The sequence below is a fragment of the Sciurus vulgaris genome, assembly GCF_902686455.1.
Source record: "Sciurus vulgaris genome assembly, chromosome: 2".
In the NCBI taxonomy this organism is placed as follows: Eukaryota; Metazoa; Chordata; class Mammalia; order Rodentia; family Sciuridae; genus Sciurus; species Sciurus vulgaris.
In genome coordinates this window covers 153133657-153155756 of record NC_136462.1, presented here as the reverse complement: position 1 = coordinate 153155756, position 22100 = coordinate 153133657, and the positions used below count along the sequence as shown (strand labels likewise).

General features: G+C 38.4%; 1 protein-coding gene across 4 annotated transcripts in view; it reads right to left on the bottom strand.

The window, feature by feature from the left end:
* Nucleotides 1-9331: 9331 nt before the first annotated feature.
* Nucleotides 9332-22100, bottom strand: part of CTXND1 (cortexin domain containing 1) — a 52748-nt gene continuing 39979 nt past the window's right edge. For all 4 annotated transcript variants that reach the window (XM_079124219.1, XM_079124217.1, XM_079124218.1 and 1 more), the window contains 2 exons: nucleotides 14443-14586; nucleotides 9332-13091 (listed from right to left, as the gene is read on the bottom strand). In XM_079124219.1, the coding sequence (XP_078980345.1) occupies nucleotides 12850-13029 (180 nt within the window). In that variant the 5' untranslated portion in view covers nucleotides 13030-13091; nucleotides 14443-14586 and the 3' untranslated portion in view covers nucleotides 9332-12849. The remainder of the gene's footprint in view (nucleotides 13092-14442; nucleotides 14587-22100) is intronic.

The window sequence follows — 22100 nt, the reverse complement described above, 5'->3', positions numbered from 1 at the left end:
TACAGCCTGATGCCAGATATGAATGGAAAGTCCTACCCCAAGGGATGGCTAATAGTCCAACCATATGTCAAATTTACGTAAATAGTGCTTTAATACCAATCAGAAATAAGTACCCAGATATAATTATATACCATTATATGGATGATGTATTAATTTGCCACCCAGAACAAACAATACTAGATAAGGTATTTACTGATCTAATCAGTCATTTAAAGACAAGAGGACTTATTATAGCACCTGAAAAGATACAAAGACAACAAGTTCAAGAATTTTTAGGTGCTAAAATAAACAGCACAATCATTACACCCCTAAAAACTTCTCTTAGACTCGACCACCTCAATACCTTAAACGATTTTCAAAGGTTATTAGGTGATATTAATTGGATAAGGCCTTACCTTAGATTAACTACTCAAGATTTAGGACCATTATTTAATATCTTAAAGGGAGATGCTCATCCTTCTTCACCCAGAAAACTTACAGAGGAGGCCAGAAAAACCCTAGATGTAGTACAAAAAAGACTAGATGAGGCACAGGTTGATCGTATAGATCTGTCGGCATCTCTATCACTCATAGTACTTCCAAATAAATTAGTCCCTACAGGAGTCCTCTGGCAACAAGGACCTTTAATGTGGATACATTTACCCTACTCTCCAAGAAAAACAATAGTTTCTTATCCTGAAGCAATGGCACAAATAATATTCACGGCATTAAAATCAGCCATCATAGTATTTGGAAAAACTCCAGATAATAACCCCATATAATTCAGAACAAATTTCTTACTTAAGCAATAATAACAATGATTGGGCAATTCTTATGTTCACAACTGCTGCCCAATTTGACAATCATTATCCAAAACATCCATATATACAATTTTATCTAAGAAATCCTGTGATTCAAATAAAAATTACAAAAAGGAAACCTATAAGACAAGCAGTGGTAGTGTTTACTGATGGTTCCAATAATGGTACTGGAGCATATTTTCATAAAGACAAGGTACAAACATTTCTTTTTCCAAAGGCTTCCACACAGCAAATAGAACTATTAACAATAGAACAAACGTTAAAAGATTTTCATAAAGTTCCTGTAAATATTCTGTCGGATAGCCATTACACTGTCAATGCAGTTCAACAACTGGTAGACACCTGTTTAATCAACAAAAATTCCACCATATCCAATATACTCTTAGCATTACAAAAACTCATTTGGAGTAGAACAGAGCCATTCTACATAGGACATTTAAGAGCTCACACAGACTTGCCAGGTCCATTAACACAGGGCAATAATATAGCTGATCTAGCCACAAGGGATCCTCATGTTTTTTTCTATAATAGAAGAAGCACAAAACTTCCATAGTAAATTTCATGTAAATTCTAAAACCTTACAAATAAAATTCAATATAACCAAAGAACAAGCCCGAATCATTGTAAAAAACTGTAATAATTGTGTAACATACATAAATTCACCTAATAATAGCATTAATCCAAAAGCCCTATTGCCCAACCATCTATGGCAGATGGATGTAACACATATTCCAGAGTTTGGAAATCTCAAATTTGTCCATGAAATTATTGACCTACTCAGGAGTTATATTTGCTTCATTACATAGTGGAGAAAAAATAAAAGATGTAATATCACATTGCTTACAGGCCTTTGCGACTTGGGGAAACCTAAACAGACAATGGGCCTGCATATATTTCTGCATCATTTAAAAATTTCTTAAGTACCTTTGGTATTTCCCATTCCACTGGAATTACATACAATCCTATGGGACAAGGAATCATTGAAAGAGCCAATCAAACACTAAAGGCTGTTTTAAATAAACAAAAAGGGGGAATAGGAGACACATACAGGTCTCCTAAAGATAAACTAAACATAGCATTATTTACTTTAAATTTTCTAAATTTGGACAAAGATGGAAAAACAGCCGCAGATAGACACGAAAATCCTACAGCGGCTCCAAAGGTCCTTGTACAATGGAAGGATGTACTCAATGGACAATGGAGAGGCCCGGATCCAGTGTTATTCTGGAGTTGAGGCTCCATATGTGTTTTCCCACAGGGTGAAAAAACACCAGTCTAGATCCCAGAGAGATTAACAAGACCCGCATCTAAGACGTCATCATTCCTTACCATTAACTAATATCTCTTCTATTCTTCCACCTATTTTTAGTACCAATGCTTCGACAGGATTGCCTGCAATTCCCTTTGATTCACAGACCATTCTTTTAATGCTACATCTTTTTCTTTACCAGGATGATGTTCAGTTAGGAATGAAACATGTCAATCCTTATAACTGGCTTCTGCTTCCTAACACAAAAGGATATACTAATATACAGTCATTTTTCAACCTTCTGGGAATGGAACATAAATTGTGCCAGTGGAACTCCTCTAATTGGGACAATTCTTCTTTCCTATCTGCTACTCAGTTTCTTACCTGTAATAGAAGCATAACCTTTCCTCCCACTCCAGTTTGTGTGTCATCCCCTTTCATGTTTCTATTAACTAACCATGATACTACCGTCCTAAATTGTTCTGATGCTAACGCAACTTGTTTCCTTTCACGATGTTGGAATGCCTCCCAGTTTTCCGTTACAGTAACCAGTCTCCATAACTGATGAAGAGCTGCCTATGATTTTGTCTAGAAACAAAAGAGACTTCGGCATTATAGCAGCAGTGGTTACAGCGGTGGCTGTGTCTGCTGCTGCAGCTGCAGCAGCAGTGACAGCATTAGCTACTACAATACCAATAGCACAAGCTGTCAATAATACAGCTGAAAGAACCGCCTCAGCTTTACAAACACAAAAGGTTATCGATGCCCACTTAAAGGCTGGCATAACTGATCTTATACTCCTGATAACCTTACCACTCAATTATGATTAGAGACTGAAACATGGGCAGACATCATGGCTCTTGGAATACTTATGGTACTGGGTTTGGACTAATGATCTGATGCCTTATGCACGTAAGACGCCAACAACAGGGAGAATGTCAGACCATCAAAATAGCACTTTCAGCACTTGAAACTGGCACATCTCTCCAGGTGTGGCTAAATATGCTGGATTGGTAGCCAATGACGGGTAAGCAAACAGAGACATATATCAACCTAAGACAGGTCCTCATCCCAAGATGGGTGAGATACCAATGATGGGTAAGAATATGTTTTGCTGTTATGCAACCTAAGACAGGCACGACCCCGGGGATCCAGAGTCACAGATAGGCTCATGGGGGCCCATACCAACCTAAGAAAGGGTTCTGACACCTGGAGGTCAGAATTCCGATGACAGGTAAGGATGGTGCTCGCCACATGAGCTATCATGATGACCTGATCCTAAGCCCATTAATAAAACAGAAAGGGGAAGATGTTGGAGACTGCTGCCCTGTAGGGCCCACAGTGGTGGCTGGCCTCGCCCTAAGATGGCGCTGAGAAGCCCAACTTCAAAGAAAAACAACTTTAAGGAAGTGCTTTCTATTGGCTGACTGATCTCCTCCGCGTCCGTGCTTAGCTCATGATCAGTACGTGTCCTCATTACCCACCATTAAGTCTCCACGAGCCAAACGCCTGACCCGTTAAGGTGATTGGCTGTTACATCCCATAAAGCTGCGTACTTTGTGCGGCGGAGGCAAGCAAGGCAAGGCAGCGGGCAGGCAGCAGCTGCGGGATGAGAGAAGAGGAGAGGTGGCGGCGGCGGCGGCACGACGAGAGAGGAAGAAGAGAGAAGAGGCAGCTGCATGAGAGAAAAGAAGGAGAGAGCTGCGCGACAAGAGAAGAAGAAGAAGAAGAAGAAGACAGCGGCGGTGGAGGAGGAGGAAGAACCAGGCACTCGGCTCAGAAGCTCTCCCATAAAAATAAAGACCTTAAAACTTCATTTGAGAGCCGAGTCTTCATTGTACTTGCTGGACAAGACAGTTACTGGCCTGCTTCCAGGGAGGCCAAAACACAGGCTGCCCTGCAGTATGTAAGACCCAGCCACTGCCACCGTGCCACCACGTTGTCTGCCAGACCTTTTTTTTTTTTTTTTTTTTTTTTTTTTTTTTTTTTTTGTAATTTATATGTGGTGCTGAGAATTGAACCCAGTGCTCAAACATGCTAGGTAAGCACTGTACCATGCACTAGGACCCCAGTTCTCAAATTTTTAAATTAGTTGAAAGTCTAAATATAGTGGACTATGTAGAAGACAGAATCTCTGAACTGAAAAACAGTAACTATCCTTGACTATTCAGATAATATTAAAGAAAATAAATGGGCAAAAAAACTGAACAGGCACTTCACAGAAGAAGAAATATGATTGGTCAAAAAATACATGAAAAGATGTTTAACATCTCTAGTAAGTAGAGAAATGCAAATTAAAACTACATTGAGATTCTATTTCATTCCAATCAGAATGCAAATTACCAAGAATACAAGTAACAATAAATGTTGTTGAGAATGTGGGGAGAAAGGAATACTCATACTTTGCTGGTGGGACTGCAAATTGATGCAACCACTATGGAAAGCAGTATGGAAATTCCTTAAAATCTTGGAATGGAACCACCATTTGATTCCATTATTCCACTCCTTGGTGGAATAATGGACTTAAAATCAGCATACTACAGTGATGCAGCCACATCAATGTTTATAGCAGCTCAATTCACAGTAGCCAAGCTATGGAACCAAACTAGGTGTCCTTAAATGAATGAATGGATAAAGAAGATGTGGTGTATATACACAATGGAATATTAGCCATAAAGAATGAAATTATGGCATTTGCTAGTAAATGGATGGAACTGGAGACCATCATGCCACTTAGCCAATCCCCCCCACCAAAAAAAAAAGTTGAATGTTCTTTCTGATATGTGCATGCTAATCCGCAACAAGGGAGGGTGGGGAGGTGAAGAATGGAAATCCACTGGAAGGATAGAAGTCCAAAGGGAAACAAAGGAAAGGGAGAGGGAAAGGGAGTAGGAAGGATAGTAGAATGAATCTTACATAACTTTTCTAGCCTTGTATTTGAATACATGACCAAAATGACTCCACATAATGCACAAACCCAAGAATAGGATCCTATTTAGAATAAGTTATACTCCATATATACATAATATGCCAAAATATACTCTACTGTCATATATAACTAAAAAGAACAAATAAAAATAAAAAAAGAAGAATTATTGTTTAACAATAATTAACAGCTACTAAGTCCAGTCAACCCACCTGGGGACATTTACTAAAGAAAATGAGCTTACATGTGATAAATTTTGGATCTCAGTTATCCTACTCTGCTAATCTCCAGGAAATAAGTAAATAGTTTTCCCTTTGGTGACTTCCCTAATAATTCAAGGTCAAGATTTGCTTACTTGTAGAACTGACTTGAAAATTATGAACCTGCAAGGAGATGAACGACAGCATCCTTTCCTTAAAATCATGTCATCAGGAGTACAATTCACATATACAAAATAACTCCAAGACTCAGTTGCTTGAATGTATTTCTCAGTCTTATTAAGAAAAGTATGATGACTCAGTTGGATCTTTGGAGAATGCAGGGTGCTTCCAGTGACATATAATTCCCTTATAATTTTATTCTTTTATCTCACTGAATTATAACTAGTGCATAGCTATTTCTAGATATGATAAAAATAACACTAATATCATGGGCACATATATTTACAGATTTGTGGAGAGAAGTTTGTAATATCGTGAATTGGTACAATAAATGAATTAGTACAACAAATTATTTCATGCATTCATGAAAAAGTTCATATTTTAAGACAAAAAATCAAAACTGATTCAGAATGATTTGATCATACTTTTCTGGTTTTTAAAATTTGGATAGAATTTACTATGTTTCTAAGACTAATACTTGGGACTATTTAAATAATTATATGATAAAATATGAGTTTTTAAAATATTTTGCATAAAGAAATTTTAGAATATGACCATAGGGGCATTATGTTTTATTGTAGTAACAAGATTAATAAGAATTTTTTCCTTAAAAAAAAACTATCTAGAAATATCATTTTCTGCTATATATTAAATGCCTATAGGGTGAATTACTATCTTGCAAAAGGTCAAGTAACTTGACTAAAATTTCAGAGCAACTCAATGGCAGAGACAAATTTGAACCTACATTTGTTGAACTCCATTCCCATATTCTTCCTCCTTGGGCCATGTCTGATTCAATATTCATCTCTCAGTCTCACTGGCTAAACAAAATCCATGACTTATCACCACAGCCACACTTCAGTCTCATTTTTCAAATGAGTGGAATAAGCCACAAGTTACCTGAAAAAGCAGAGAACAATTTGGAAGTTATTGGACATGGCATGTAAATTCAAGAAGTAAGCAGGGGGTGAATTTTATAAGTTAGGCTGTTGTTCCAATTGCTAAAGATTCTTTAGTGCTTAGAGGGGAAGTAAATGCTTTCCACTTTCATACTGCTATGAATTGAATCACATACTCCAAAATTTGTATGATGAAGTTTTAACTCGCAATATATTATTAGAGAATGTGACCTTTGGAAGAGAATTAAATTAAATAAGGTCATGAGGGTGGGCCTTTGAAGAAGAGGAAGAGAAACTATCATTTTCCACCCCACCCCACCATGGAAAGACACAGTGATAAGGCAGCCATCTATAGACCAGAAAGCCCTCACCAGAACCCAACCATGCTGACACCCTTGTTATCAGACATTCAGTTTCCAGAACAGTGAGAAAATACAGTTGTTTATTCCTTCTAGTTGTTTAATTCATTCAGTCTATGATATTTTGTTAGGACAACCCAAGCTAAGATTTTAACTTGTGATGATTTTCTTTATGTGTCAATTTGTTTAAGCCACAAAGTGCTCAGATATTTGATTAACTATTCTTTCTGGGATCCATGAGAGTATTTCCAGATAAGAATACCATTTGAACAGGCAAACTAAGTAAAAGAGATTACGTTCCCTGATGTGGGTGGGGTTCATCCAATCCAATGAAGTCCTGAAAAGAATAAAAATTTGAATAACAAAGAATTCTGTCTCCCTGAATGTCTTTAAGCTGAGTTAGTTTTCTCCTGGTTTTGGACTAGGACTTAACTGGAACTTATACCAATGGCTCTCCTGATTCTCAGGATTTTAAACTCAAGACTATAACTGTATCATTTGCTCTCTTGGATCTGCAATTAACTGATTATTGATCTTGGATTTCCAAAGCTATGAGAAATCTATGTTGCAGCCAATGCTGACAAAGGTATATTCATTTTCACCAGTTTTATTTCAAAGTGTGTACAAGGAGTGGGAAGGAGCTGAGAGATCTCCTAGCTAGTTCTCTGGGGACGGGACACATCCCTTTATCCCATATTTGTCAGAGTAATCAGAAAAAAGCATAATACAGTCCCTAAAGAAACATACTTGGTGTCTGAATTCCAAGTGGACCATCTTTTCTAACAATGGAAGGCTGGCAAGAAACCAATGACAGAGATGGGTTACAGGGTTTCATGCCCTTTTCTCTGTTAATTTTGTCACTGTATTAATTAGTCCAGGTGTTCTTTAGTGTCTTTCCAGTGTTCTTATAACTTCATGGTTGGCCTCCGTGTCTCCTACTTCCTCTCCTACTCATCGTTCATTATGTATTTGGAGAAATCTTGCCTGGATACATCCTTTCATTTTGGTGGCTAAGAACATGAGATTTAGAGCCAGACTTCCTAGATTCACATCTCTGCTCTGTTATTACAACCTGTATTGCTTTAGTAAGTTACTCAAATCCTTATCTCTAAAATAGGATTGGTGTGTCGGGGTCTTAAGCCCCCTTGCTCTTCCCCACCAGTGGCAAGGGAAGGGGACACTCCCCAACAAGGTCAGACCAGGATAGGTAAGGCCGACTGACCACCCGCTCCCAGCCCTCCCTGCGGAGGACAATCAGACGTGTCAGGGAGACCTGTCACAGCAGGAACTCATTTATTGAGGAAATCACACAGCTTTTATGTAGGGTGGGGGCTAGGCGGGAACCAATCAGCTTAAAGGTCAGCAAGGCATGGGGTGTTCATGCAGGCAAGAGTCCCATAAGATTATACGGCAAGCATGAGCTGATCACGGTTCGCAGAACTATTGTTAACCAATCCCTGACGGTGGTTCAATTCATCATCATTAACTATTGAAACCGCCTTTGAGGCCTTGATCTTGCTCACTCGCCAGGAAGTAAGGAGTCAGCCTGAGTTAGTTAACGTGTCATTAGTCCCAACATTGGTGGCCCCCAAAATCAATGTCCTAAGCCCCAGAAATTGCTGTGAAACTGCTAGCATCCTAGTTTGTATGGACTGACTGGGTGGTAACTATAGGTAGGTGGGGTGTGACTGGAGGAGGTGGGTCACTGAGGTGTGTCCTAAATGGGTTCATCTTCCCTGGGGCCCCTTTCCTCCACCCCCCAGCTCTTCCTGACCCCACTTTGAGGAGTGCAGCTTTCCTCCACAACACCCTTTGGTCATGTTTTTTTTCCACCTTCAGTCCAGAGAAATACAGTGTGTCATCTGTGGATTCAGACCTCTGAAGCTGTGAGAAAAAATCAGCTTTTTCTCCTCTGAGTTTTTATTCTCAGGTATTTTGGTCACAGTTAGCTAAAAACATCACTATTTTTTCTTTTCTTCTCTTTTCTTGTTTTCTTTCCCAGATGAGTTTCCTATTATGTATTCTTATGTATTATGATTCTTATTACTTTGAGAGAGGTGGTCTTCTGTCCCCTTCTCCATGCCACTCTGACTCTCCCTGACACCATTCTCATTCTCTTATGAGAATGTAAACTTGATCAACAATATCACTTTTTATTGGTCTCTCATCTACACTCTCTGCTTTAGGATGAGGGTGTCCACTTTTATGTAGACACTAGCAAGTCTTTTAGATTTAGGAGAAAAATACAAGGATGCCAAGGCAGGAATTAAGAATTAACAACACTGAGCACATGAATGTTTTTATTATTAGAATTAGGTAATTATTTAAATGTGGATTTGCTTGCTTATCAGTTCCTCAAACATGTTTACTGACTATATCTCTCATCACAGCCAAGGAATACTCACCTAGAGAAGTTCCATTAACCTGGCATAAGTTCTTTGTGCTTTCATGACAGGAATGCTGTGGCATGTTCTTGTTCATGAGAAAACATTCATATAGAAGTTCGAAACATTTTTGGCTTTTCAGTGAAGTATAACTTGATAATACAAAAAAAATTTTAAAAACTTCTGTGTGCATGTGGTGTGTGTCAAATTTTTATCCACATTCTTATATTTTATTATACGTAACCCTAAGACGTATTTAATCCTTTAAAATATTCTAATGTTTTTATTAGTACATTATAGTTATACATAATGATGAGATTCACATATGTGGAAGCTAGAGTAAAATTTTTAAAGGAGGATCCCATGAAAATGAAAGGGAGATCAGTGGATTAAATGAAGGAGAGGGGGGGAGACGGATGGAAAAGGGCAGGAACTACAGAATGAAACTGACAAAATTATTCTATGTACATATATGAATACACCTCAGAGACTTCTATCTTTATATATATCTATAAAGTACCAATTTAAAAACCAATAAATAAATAGGAGGAAAACCAGTTGAGTGAAGGAAGGGAAACAGGAAGAGAAAGGGAAAAAAAGTGGGAATGCTATTTTGGTTTTTTTTTTTTTTTTTTTTTTGGTATCAGGAATCAAACAATCACTGAGCCACATCCTCCACCTTATTTACTTATTTATTTTACTTTGCTTAGAGCTTCAATAAGTCGCTGAGGCTGTCTTTGAACTTGAGATCCTCCTGCCTCAGCCTCCTGAGTCTGGGATTGGAGGCATATGACACCATGTCCAGCTAGGACTGCATTTTTTTAAAAGCTACTTTTTGTACTTCTTTGTCACACTGACTTAAATTGACTGAACTTTTGTCCAGATTAGTTCATGTAACATTATTTCCATGTATCTAATTAGGTCTTCACACTAGATCATAAGGTACTTGGAATTTTTATCATGCCTTTATCCATAGCAACAAGGAAAATTCGGCATTTATAATAGAAAGTTTATAATAAAACTTGTATTAAAATTTTTAGTATTTGCACAAATTTAGTTTTGTACAAATGCAAGATATTTCTACCATGACTTTTCTTTCTCCCTTCATATAGAGCACAAAGTGAGTTCTTTCATAAGACATGCAAACAGAATAAATTAACACAAGTCATGTTCTTGTGACCCAGAGCTGATGATTTGATTTGAGGAAAAAATGTCATTGCAGAGGTTGGTGTCATCTGAGGATGTAGCTATGAACCTCATCTGGCAGGAGTGGCAGGACCTAGATGGTGCTAAGAGGACCCTGTACAGGAATGTGGTACTGAAGAGCTACAGCAGCCTACTGTCATTGGGCAAGTGAAATTTCCCAGTAATTACTAGGAGAAAGCACCTTCTTTGTTGATAAATACAGGAGTAATTTCTAAGTTTCAGTGTTACTTAGGTACATGATTCCCAATTCATGAAGACTATGTGTCACACTTTTTTAAGGAAATATTCATTTGGCCCCTTCAATGAACAGTTCCTGAAGTTAAGCAATTGCATTCTTCAGAAGACATGAGTTAGCAGTTTGGCAAAGTCCTACATAATTTCCCTTTATGAAGTTCAGAAGATTAGATGAAGGGGAATGAAGGGAAGGGAGGGGGAATAGGACAAAAAAATATAATGGAATGAATCTGACATAATTATCCCATGTACATATATGAATACACCACAGTGACTCTCACCATTTTGTACATCCACAAAACTAGGATCCTAATTAGAATAAGATATATTCCATGCTTAGATATTCATATAAAATATATCCTACTGTCATGTATGACTAAAAAGAATGAATAATTTTTTAAAAATAAAGCTAATTAATAAATCTTTAAAAAAGAAAAGAACAAGGTGCTACATTAACAAACCTGAGGTGATCTTTAAGCCAGAGCAAGAAATAGAGACATAGACAGTAGAAGAACCAAACCAGAGCCTTCTGTGTCAATAATCGTACGCTGAGAATTTTGGCTTGGAGGAGTAGAAACCAGGAGATACTGGTCATGTTGAGTTGCTTTCACCTGTTTCTTCCCAGGTCTCAGATCTGAATATAGTTTGTCTCAGGGGCTCCAGACAAAGCACTGTTCAGACTGAGGCAGACACACAAGTGTAAATCTACACTCCCTCTTTTTTGGTTGAGTATTTTCTTAGGCTTACCAAAGATCCAATCCCTTTCTGGTACTTCACAGACTTTTCTCTGGTTAGTTAATTTCACTTAAATTTTAAGTTGCTTTTATTCTTTTATATCAACTTTTATTGACACATAGTATATACATTAATGGGATTCACTTGGTATTTCCATACATGCAGTGTTCCTTGATCATATCTGTCTAGACTTCTTTTACCCCATCGCTATCCCCCACAGGATGCTTCCAAATTCCTAGTAATCACCATGTTACTTTCAGATTGAATTTTTTTTTATTATTACCACATATTAATTGTACAAATTAATTGGTTTCACTATGATGTTTCCATGCATGCATATATTGTGCGTTGATCATATTGATCATGTCTGCCCTCCCTTCTAGTCTCCTTTGCCCTTTCTTCCCTACCAGCTCCTGCCAGTCTTCTTCATATCCCTAATAGAACATCTTCTGCTTTCAGGTTGTTTTGTTTTGGTTTTAGTTTTATCTCCACATACGAGAGAAAACATGTGAGGCCCACAGAAGAGTCATTGTCAACAACTTATTCCTTGACCATCCCACTATAGCACATTTATATGCAAAATCTCCCTCTCCTATACTTTCATTCACATGAAGTAAATAGGAAATTTACTTCATGGAAAAGAAACAAAACTTTTCCTCCTTGTCTTATAATAATAAAATGGAGGCACCAAGAAGTGAGGTGACTTGCTCAAGGTCATAAGACTTTGAACAACTAAAGCAGGACTGGAGTCCAGGTGTCCCAATCCAATATTCCCCTCACCTTAAAAGGTGACTAGAGGAAGTAATTTTGTGTGAGGAGAAATTAGTGGAAAATTTAAATGAACAACCAAAGAAGATAATTATTAAACCATGACCTAACCCCTGAGGGAATGCTTGCAGTCACTAAAAACAAGTGACAAACAGTGACAAAATGGGAAGTCTTGTGCTCTCACATGAAGCAATACAGCATCATGCATATAGTATGAATTGGACTAAAAAAATGTGTAAAAAAGGGTGGAAGAAATATATCAAAATGGTGACTGAAAGGTGGGATTGTGCTATTTTCCCCTTTCCCTTCAAGTTTTCTATATTTTCCTGGGTTTCTAAAATGCACATCTCATTTATTACAGGAAAAATATATCCCTCTATATTTCAGTTTTTAAAAAATACTGCTTGGAAGCAGCCTGTATGCCTTTTGTGAATTTTCAGGGAGGCACTCTGAGCCTCCTTTCATCCTTCACTACTGTTCCATTGCTAGTCCATGGGAAGGAGCTTGGGTTCCAGGGAAACATCTCTCCTGGGAGCCTCCATATGCTATTTTGCATTTTAAGGACAGAATCTCCTCAAAACAAGACCACTTTTGTGTGATGGAAGTGTCTAAGTGACCACCCCCACAGTCTTATAGTGGCACTCCAGAGTGGAACTAGCCTCCTGAGTCCCAGATCAGTGCTCTTCTCTCTAGGGGCCCTAGTTTCCTGCATCCTCAGTACTGGGACATCTCCCTCTGGTGCTCCTGTGACTTCAGGCAAGGCTAAAGAGAACCTTCTTCATCTCTGGTGGCCAGATCCACTCCTTGCCTCTAGTGGCCGGCAAGCTGGTAGCCAGACACACAGAGGAGCATGCTGGAGCATCACTGCCCAGAGCACCAGAGTCTTGCCCCTGCCTAGCTGTCCCATGCTTAGTCATCCAGGTGCTGCTCTTCCCAGGTGGATGTGGGGATGGCACTGTATGGGTCCATGATGACCTTGGCACAGCGAATAATCATCACCACGAGGAAGAGACAAAGGAAGACAAAGCAGGCCAAGGTCAGACCCTTGTCCACATCGACATAGACAGGTTCAGGCGTGGGCTCCTCCATCTCCTGGCAGCTACTGTAGGCTCCTCCTGCGACTCAGGCTTGACTGGTACCATTTTCCACCCCTGAGGAGAGCCAGGGCAATGGGAGGGGAAGGTTAGAGCCACTTCTTTGAGATAGTAAAGGTGCTAACCTTTTTTTTTCTGCCTGCCACCCCCACCCCAAGCAAGAACTTGCTGCTCAGGGCACCCACAGAAGGGTAAGGAAGGGAAGAGGTTACATGCATGCCTTTTAAGGGAACCACATGATCACAGCCCTAACTGGTGTCTCTTAACAGTGCAACCCGTTCCTTCCCAGGGTGGGATGGGGAATTGGACAAAGATTCCCAACAGGGGTGGGGCTCAAGTGGGGCTGAGGACAACTTGGGATTAGAGCCCCTGCTGCTGCCTTCACTCCCTGAAGCCCTTCAGGAAGAAGGTGAGAATAATGCTTTCCACTTAGTCAACCCAACAATTGAACACAATCAAATGCATTTTTTTAAATCAGTCAATGAATTTTTCAAATGAAACTGAATGTCAAATGCCAATGTATGAACAGATCTAAGAGGAACTGCTGTTTTGTCAGGGGAAGGGAGCCATGCAGGGTCTGTCTCCTTTCCCTCTGTGCAGACCTCAGGTGACACCATTTGAAATTGCAGGTGCAATGGGAAGTAGAGTTTTGGCAGTCAGAGGGAGCTGAACCCCCATTGATGCTTTGTAGTGCAGGTCAGGGCAACTCACCATCATTGTGAGGACTCTATTAGTCATTGCCCACACTGGCACCCCACTCATTCATCTTAAGGAGGTTTACTAACTTTTCAAGGGCCTGATGTTCTCCCTGGTGAATGCAGGAAACAATGCCTGCTTTACAAGGGTGTGAGTACTATAAGCAATCAAATTTAAGTGTAAAAACTCAGCACATTCCCTAGCCCCAGTGGGCAGTCAATAAGTAATAGAAATGATATAGGAGCTTCAGGTGGCAGGGAACAGAACTGCTCCTGGCAGGAAAGGAAAACCTCAAGGTAAGAGGCCAATTGTTGCTCTCTCCATTCATAACAAGCCTTCCTGTCCTCATCTCTGAACTTGCAGAGCACTAGAACTCACTGTGCATCCAGTTTAGTTTTTAAACTTCATGACAGCCATGGAAGCAAGTTAGCCAGGCATCAATAGGCCCATTTTATGAGTGTGAAAACTGAGTTGCACAGCAGGTAAATGACTTACCGAAGGTCCCACTTCCCAAACCTAGATCTCTGCATATTCCTACCTTCTCTGGTGGAAAGACAAAGTGAGGATCCCCCATTGGGCTTTGAGAATGTGGCTATGTGAGTATTTTCAAAGCTTATTCCAGAGCCAGCTGGCCTGGATTATTTGTGACCATGGGTCCGTTTCCTTCTCTGAGATCTTGCCTCCCTCCTTACCTACTCACTGGGACACTGACCTGCTTGTTGGAGTGGTCACCACTTCATAAGGACTTTGGGTTAGGCTGTTCCAAGAAGAAGGGAGAGCAGCAGGACATCACAGCCCAGAGCCAGTGAGAACAGTGTGGCCTTTTGCTTGGAGAGCAGCACTGTTCTGGCAGTGGCTGTGGAGAGCAAATGAAACAGAAAGAGAAGAGGAAGACTTGTGATTTCCTTGAGATGCTCAGCCCCAGTCCCGATCTCTGCTGGCAGAAAGCACTGGTCCCAGCAGCTTCTCCCTGAGTGCTGGGCTGGGAGCTGCCACACTATCAGCTCATGCTGTTTTCCCCTTTCCTTTTAAAATATAATTTCAAATATTGTAGCAAAAAATGCACATAACATAAAATTTACCAACTTAACCATTTTGGGGGAGGATCAATTTTGGGGGAAATTTGTTTGTTTGTTTTTGTTGTGGTACCAAGGATTGAACCCAGGGATGCTTTACCATTGAGCCACATGCTCATCCCTTCTTATTTTTCCTTTTGAGACAGGTTTTGCTGCTTAGGGCCTTGCTAAATTGCTGACACTGGCCTTGAACCTACCATTCTCCTACCTTAACCTCCTAAATTGCTGGCATTATAGACATGCACCACTACACCCAACCCCAACTTAACTGTTTTTAAGTATGCAGTTCCAGGGCTGGAGATGTAGCTTAGAGGCCTGGCCCTGAGTTCAATCCCCAGTAGTAGGAGAAAAACACAGTTCCAGTGGTATCCAATACATTCATATTGCTGTGTGACATCATTACCATTCATCCCCAGAACTCCTTTATGTTCTCACATCGAAATGCTGTACCCTTTAGTCAGAGCTCTGTTTTCCTCACCTCTAGCCATTGGCAACCGCCATTCTTTCTGTCTCCACGAATCTGACTACTTTGAGGATCTTGTTTAAGTGGACTCATTCAGTGTTTGTCCTTTCATGACTGCCTTATTTCATTTAGCATACTGACCTCAAGTTTCTTCTATGTTGCATCCTATGCCATCATGTCCCTCATTTTTAAGGTTGATATGTCATTGTTGAATATGACATTTTGTTATCCATTCATCTTTTATTGGATAGCTGAGCTGCTTCTATCCTATAAGCTATGGTAAGTAATGCTGCTGCAAACATGGGTATACAAATCTCTTTGAGCCCCTGGTTTCAATTAACTTTTGGGGTATTAGGTTTAACATTTTTATATAAATGACACATGTACAATTCAAAAGCATAAAAAGAAAACAAGAAAAAGCAGATTTTGAAAAATTTTATTAACATGTATTACTTGTATATATTTAAGGGGGTTTAGTGTGATGTTTCAATACATGCATACAGTGTTCACTGATCAAATCCAGTCTACCTTTATCCTTACTACCCCTACTCCTTCCCAACCTCAAGTACCCCTATTCTATTATATATATAATTAAATATATAATTGATTTAAGGAAATTAAATCAGCATACCAAATAGATACATACATATCCATGTTTATTGTAACACTGTTTGTGATAACTAAGATACAGAATCAATCTAAGTGTCTAAAAATGGAAAAGCAGTTTTTAATGATCCAGTTAATCTTCAGAGAGGTAATTATTGTTTTTAGGTCCTTCCACATCCTTCTAGTCTGTAGGTATCCTATGCTTATGAAAGAAAATTATATAGTTAGTGTACGGAACATTCCTCAAGCTTATCTTACAGCAGTCACTGACACCATGGTTTAAGTAAGCCAAACAGTCTGGACAAAGAAACTGAGGTAATGGTAAAGACTCGCCATGGAATGAAGGTCTTTGTAGCTGTTGAGGCTGAGTTTGAACTGAGGGGAGGCCTCATTCTGACATACATCACAGAAAACTGTGATGTGAGCTCACCCATGCTGCCTTGCCTCATGCTGTGTGCTGGAGCTTGCAATTCCCCCAATCCTTTGTCTCAGACCTGTTGCTGGGCAGAATTGCTTAGGCATGCTTGGTTTGTTTACACTACCTGGACCCTCGACGTATAGTTCACCTGTAGGCTGACTCTGTTATACTTTAACAAGCATGTTAACCTGATTGGATAATGTGTCTATATATGTCCTGTGCAACCCTAAATAAAATTAGATCCATGCCTTCAGAGCTCGATCTCCAGTGCCTGGGTAAGCGCACTGGGTAAGGCTAAGAAGGGTAGGCATCATCCGTCCTCACCCTCAGCAAATCCATCTTAGAACATCTACAATTTAGTTGTTTTCCATACAAGTGCAAGGCTATTATACAATGTGTCCCACATCTTGCTTTTTTAAGTTGCTTTATCTTAGAGATTATTACATGCTAATATAAACAAGGCTGTCTCTTTTTAATAGCTGTATTATATTTCATTGTATGGATATACCACAGTATACTTAACCATTCTGCAGAACCATTTTTCTATAAAAGATGATTTCTAATATTTTGTTAATCACAATGATGGAACAAATATCCCTGTAGCTCTGTCATTTTGCATATACCTGAGTATGACTGTCAATTAAATTCCTTTAGAGGAAATTGCTGTATGTAAGGATAAATCCATTTTAATTCTGACCGGTAGTATTCTTTTTAGAAACTGTACCAAGGTAAACTTCTACTGGTAAACTTCTCTTGTAATCAGAGTTAGCAAGTGTTTTCATTTTTGCCACTATTTGGAAAAATGCTTCCTAGATGTAGTTTTTCCTGAACATTTTCGAACATACAGAAAAGTTGAAAGAAGTACACAATACAATGACATTTTGCCACATTTGTTTTATTTGATAATCAGTCGCCTATCCATTCTGCTTTCTGTTTAACGCATTTCTAAATAAGATACAGATATCAGTATACATCAGCATGTATAGTAATAACTAGAATTCAATATTTGTTTATAGATTTTTAAAGGCAAATTTTACATACAGTGAATTGCATAGATAATATGTATCAATTTTGAGATTTAACAAATGCATACACCCTTGTAACTCTCAGTATAGTTTTAATTTTGATTTTTTTTGATGAAAAAAAGTTAAACATCATTTCATATGTTTAAAGTCCACTTGCATTCCTTTCTTGTGAACTCTGTTAATATCCTTAATCCATTTTCCTCCTGGGTTTTTAGTATCTCCCCTATTTTAGCCTTGGAAATGGATTTTAGATAAATATATTCATTTTATTTTTCTGATTTTTATGTTGTGTTTTTTTTTCCTTCCTTCCCAATTTCTACTCTTCTTCTTTTTCTCTTCAAATACCTAATTTTAGTCACAAGTATTAGTTTTTTACTGTTTACCTTTGTTTTTTAGATGTGCTTCAGTCTCTATAGTTTGAATTGTCGATTTTAAGTATCTATTTCCCACTATTAGATATTAGGAAATCAGGCATCTTGTTCAGGCTTCCACCTTCTGTCCACATTCTCTTCCCATTAGCCATTGCTCTCTTATTTCTATGTGGTCAGGGTGTATAGCCCTCACAAATTACTATGACATTTACGTCCACCTTAGTTTTCTCCCAGTTTCGCAGTAGAGTCACCTAAGGATTGCCCCACCCCCACATTTTTTTTTCTTTTTTGTGCTGTAATCTGAATGTTTTCTAATGAAATAACTTCCAGTTCATGCATCTGTTCTGCTGTGTTCAGCTGCTAAACATATTAGTTCAAATTTCATTTCAGCCATACTTTTTGATGTTTTTTAGGTATACATGAGAGTAGGATGTATTTTGATGTATTATACATACATGGGGTGCAATCCATTACAAATTTTGATCCCATTCTTGTGATTGAATCTTATGTGAATTTACACTGGTTGTGTATTCATATATGAGCATAGGAAAGGTATGTCCAATTCTTTCTATTGTCCTTCCTATTATCATCCCCCCTCCCTTCCTTTCCTTCCCCTTTAATTTTAGAATTTCTATCTGATCTTTTGATCTTCTGAACCAATCATCAGCTCTATCTACCTTGTCACTTGTTTTTCTGATAATATTTATCACAATGTTTTTGTTTTGGGTTTTGTTTTGTTTTGCAGTACTGGGGATTGAACCCAGGGCCTCATGCATGGTAGGCAAGTGCTTAACCACTGAGCTACATTCCTAATCCCTTATCACAATGTTTTTAAAGTCCACATTTTAGAACTCCTACATCTGGCTCTTCTGTGGATCAGCTTCTATCGTTTTTGTTTTTTTACTTTTTCATTTTATTCAATTTCTTGATACACTTGATTAAAATTGATGGGACACTAAACATTAATATGAAACACTACATGACTAGGATGATATTCTCCTGCAGAGAGAGTGCACCACTTCCTATGAGAAGGAGCTGGAGCACAGCTACAGCATCGTAAGCCACTGTGGGGCTGAGCAAGTTAAGTAGTTCATTTCTTGTAATCAAGGATAATGTCTACATCTTGTTTGACAATAATTCTAATGTGCTGCCCTCCAGGGTTCCACCTGGGGTGTTTCCTTAAAGTGTTCATTCTTTATTTTTTATTATTTGTTATATTTAGTTATACATGACAGCAGAATGCATTTTGATTCATTGTACACAAATGGAGTACAACTTTTCATTTCTCTGGTTGAACAATGTAGAGTTACATTATGCATGTAATGATATATGTACAATGATGTTAGTTTCATTCTACCATCTTTCCTATGCCCTTCCCTCTCCCCTCCCCTCATTTCCCTCTACACAATCCAAAATTCTTCCATTCTTCCCTTCCTCCCCTGCCCCCTGATATGTATCTGCATCCACTTATCAGAGAAAGCATTTAGCCTTTGTTTTTTTGGAATTGGCTTATCTCACTTAGCATGATATTCTTCCATTTCAACAATTTACCTGCAAATGCCATAATTTTATCCTTCTTTATAGCTGAGTAATATTCCATTGTGTATATATACCACAATTTCTTTATCCACTCATCTATTGAAGGGCATCTAGGTGGGTTCTACAATCTAGCTATTGTGAATTGAACTACTATGAACATTGATGTGCCTGTGTTACTGTAGTATGATGATTTTAAATCCTTTGGGTATACACTGAGGAGTGGGATAGCTGGGTCAAATGATGGTTCCATTCCAAGTTTTCTAAGGAATCTCCAGACTGTTTTCCAGAATGACTGCACCAATTTCCAATCCCACCAGCAATGTACCCCCACAATGTTGCCAACACCTATTGTTGCTTGTACTCTGGATAATAGTCATTCTAATTGGAGTGAGATGAAATCTTAGGGTAGTTTTGATTTGCATTTCCCTGATTACTAGAGATGTTGAACATTTTTTTCATGTATTTGTTGATTAATTGTATATCTTATTCTGCTCAATGCCTTAGCCCATTTATTGATTGGGTTATTTGCATTTTTGGCGTTAAGTTTTTTGAGTTCTTTATAAATTCCGGAGATTAGTGCTCTATCTGAACTGCATGTGGAAAAGATTTTCTACCATTCTGTAGGCTCCCTTTTCACATTATTGATTATTTCCTTTCCTGAGAAAAAGCTATTTAGTTTGAATCCATCCCATTTATTGATTCTTGATTTTATTTCTTGTGATTTTGGAGTCTTGTTAAGGAAGTCTGGTTCTAAGCTGATATGATAAAGATTGGGCTTACTTTTTCTTCTGTTTTGGTGAAGGGTCTCTGGTTCTAATACCTAAGGTCCCCTGATCCACTCTGAGTGAGTTTTGTGCAGGGTGAGAGAGAGGCATTTAATTTCATTTTGCTGCATATGGATTTCCAGTTTCCCCAGCACCATTGGATGAAGAGGCTATCTTTTCTCCATTTGCATGTTTTTGGCACCTTTGCCTAGTATGAGATAAATGTATTTATGTGGGTTTGTCTCTGTGTCTTCTATTCTGCACCCATTGTGTCTACCTGTCTATTTTGGTGCCAATACCAAAATATTGTTTAAGTCTGGTATAGTTTAAGGTCTGGTGTTGTTATACCTCCTGCTTCACTCTTCCTACTAAGGATTGCTTGACTATTCTGGGTCTCTTATATTTCCATGATTTTGTGATTGCTTTCTCTACTTCTAGGATGTACATCATTGGGATTTTTAATTGGAATTGCACTGAATCTGTATATTGCTTTTGGCAGTATGGCCATTTTGACAATATTAATTCTGCCTATCTAAGAACATGGGAGATCTTCCATCTTTCTAAGGTTTTCTTTAATTTCTTCCTTCAGTATTCTGTAGTTTTCATTGTAGAGGTCTTTCACCTTTTTTGTTAGATTGATTTCCAAGTTTTTTTTTTTTTTTTCTTTTTTGAGGCTATTGTGAATGGGGTAGTTTTCCTAATTTCTCTTTCAGAGGATTCATCGCTCATGAATACAAATGCAGTAGATTTATGAGAGTTGATTTTATATCCTGCTACTTTGCTGAATTCATTTATTGGTTCTAGAAGTTTTCTGGTGGAATTTTTGGAGCCTCTAAATACAGAATCATGTTGTTGGCAAATAACAATAGTATGAGTTCTTCTTTTCCTATTCCTATCCCTTTAATTTCTTTGTCTGTCCAATCGCTCTGACTAGAGTTTTCAAGGACCTGTGTTGAATAGAAGTTGTGAAACAGGGCATCCCAGTCTTGTTTCCAGTTTTAGAGCGAATGCTTTCAGTTTTTCTCCACTTAGAATGATGTTGACCTTGGGCTTAGCACAGATAGCCTTTACAATGTTGAGGTGTGTTCCTACTATCCCTATTTTTTCTAGTGTTCTGAACGTGAAGTGGTGCTGTATTTTATCAAATGCTTTTTCTGCATCTATGGAAATGATCAGATGATTCTTAACTTTAAGTCTACTGATGTGATGAATTACATTTTTTGATTTTTAGATGTTGAACCAACCTTGCATCCCTGGGATGAACCCCACTTGATTGTGGTGCACTATTTTTAAATATGTTTTTGTATGAGATTTGCCAGAATTTTGTCAAGAACTTTTGCATCTATGTTCATCAGGGATATTGGTCTAAAGTTTTATTTCCTCGATGCATCTTTGCCTGGTTTTGGTATCAGAGTGACACTAGCTTCATAGAATGAGTTTGGGAAATTTTCCTCCTTTTCTATTTCCTGGAATACTTTGAGGAGTATTGGTCTTAGTTGTTCTTTGAAGGCCTTTTAGAACTCAGCTGAGAATTCATCTGGTCCTGGGCTTTCCTTGGTTGGTAGGTTTTTGATGGCATCTTCTATTTTATTGCTTGAAATTTATCTGTTTAAATTATGTATGTCCTCCTGATTCAATTTGGGCGGATCACGTATCTCTAGAAATTTGTCGATGTCTTCAAGATTTTCTGTTTTGTTGGGCTATAGAGTTTCAAAATAGCTTCTAATTTATGTTATGTATTTCAATAGTGTCTATCTTTTTTTTTTTCTTGTGGTGCTGAGGTTTGAACTCAGGGTCTTGTGCATGTGAGGTAAGCACTCTACCAACTGAGCTACATCCCTGACCCTGTGATATTTCCTTTTTCATCACAAATTTTAGTAATTTGACTTTTCTCTCTGCTTTTCTTCACTGGTGTGGCTAAGGGTTTATCAATTTTGTATATTTTTCAAAGGACCAACGTTTTGTTTTGTCAATTTTTCAATTGTTTTTTTGTTTGTTTGTTTCAATTTAATTGATTATAGCTCTGATTCTCATTATTTCCTGTCTTCTACTATTCTGTTGATCTATTCCTCTTTCTCTAGGGCTTTGAGATGTAATGTTAGGTTATA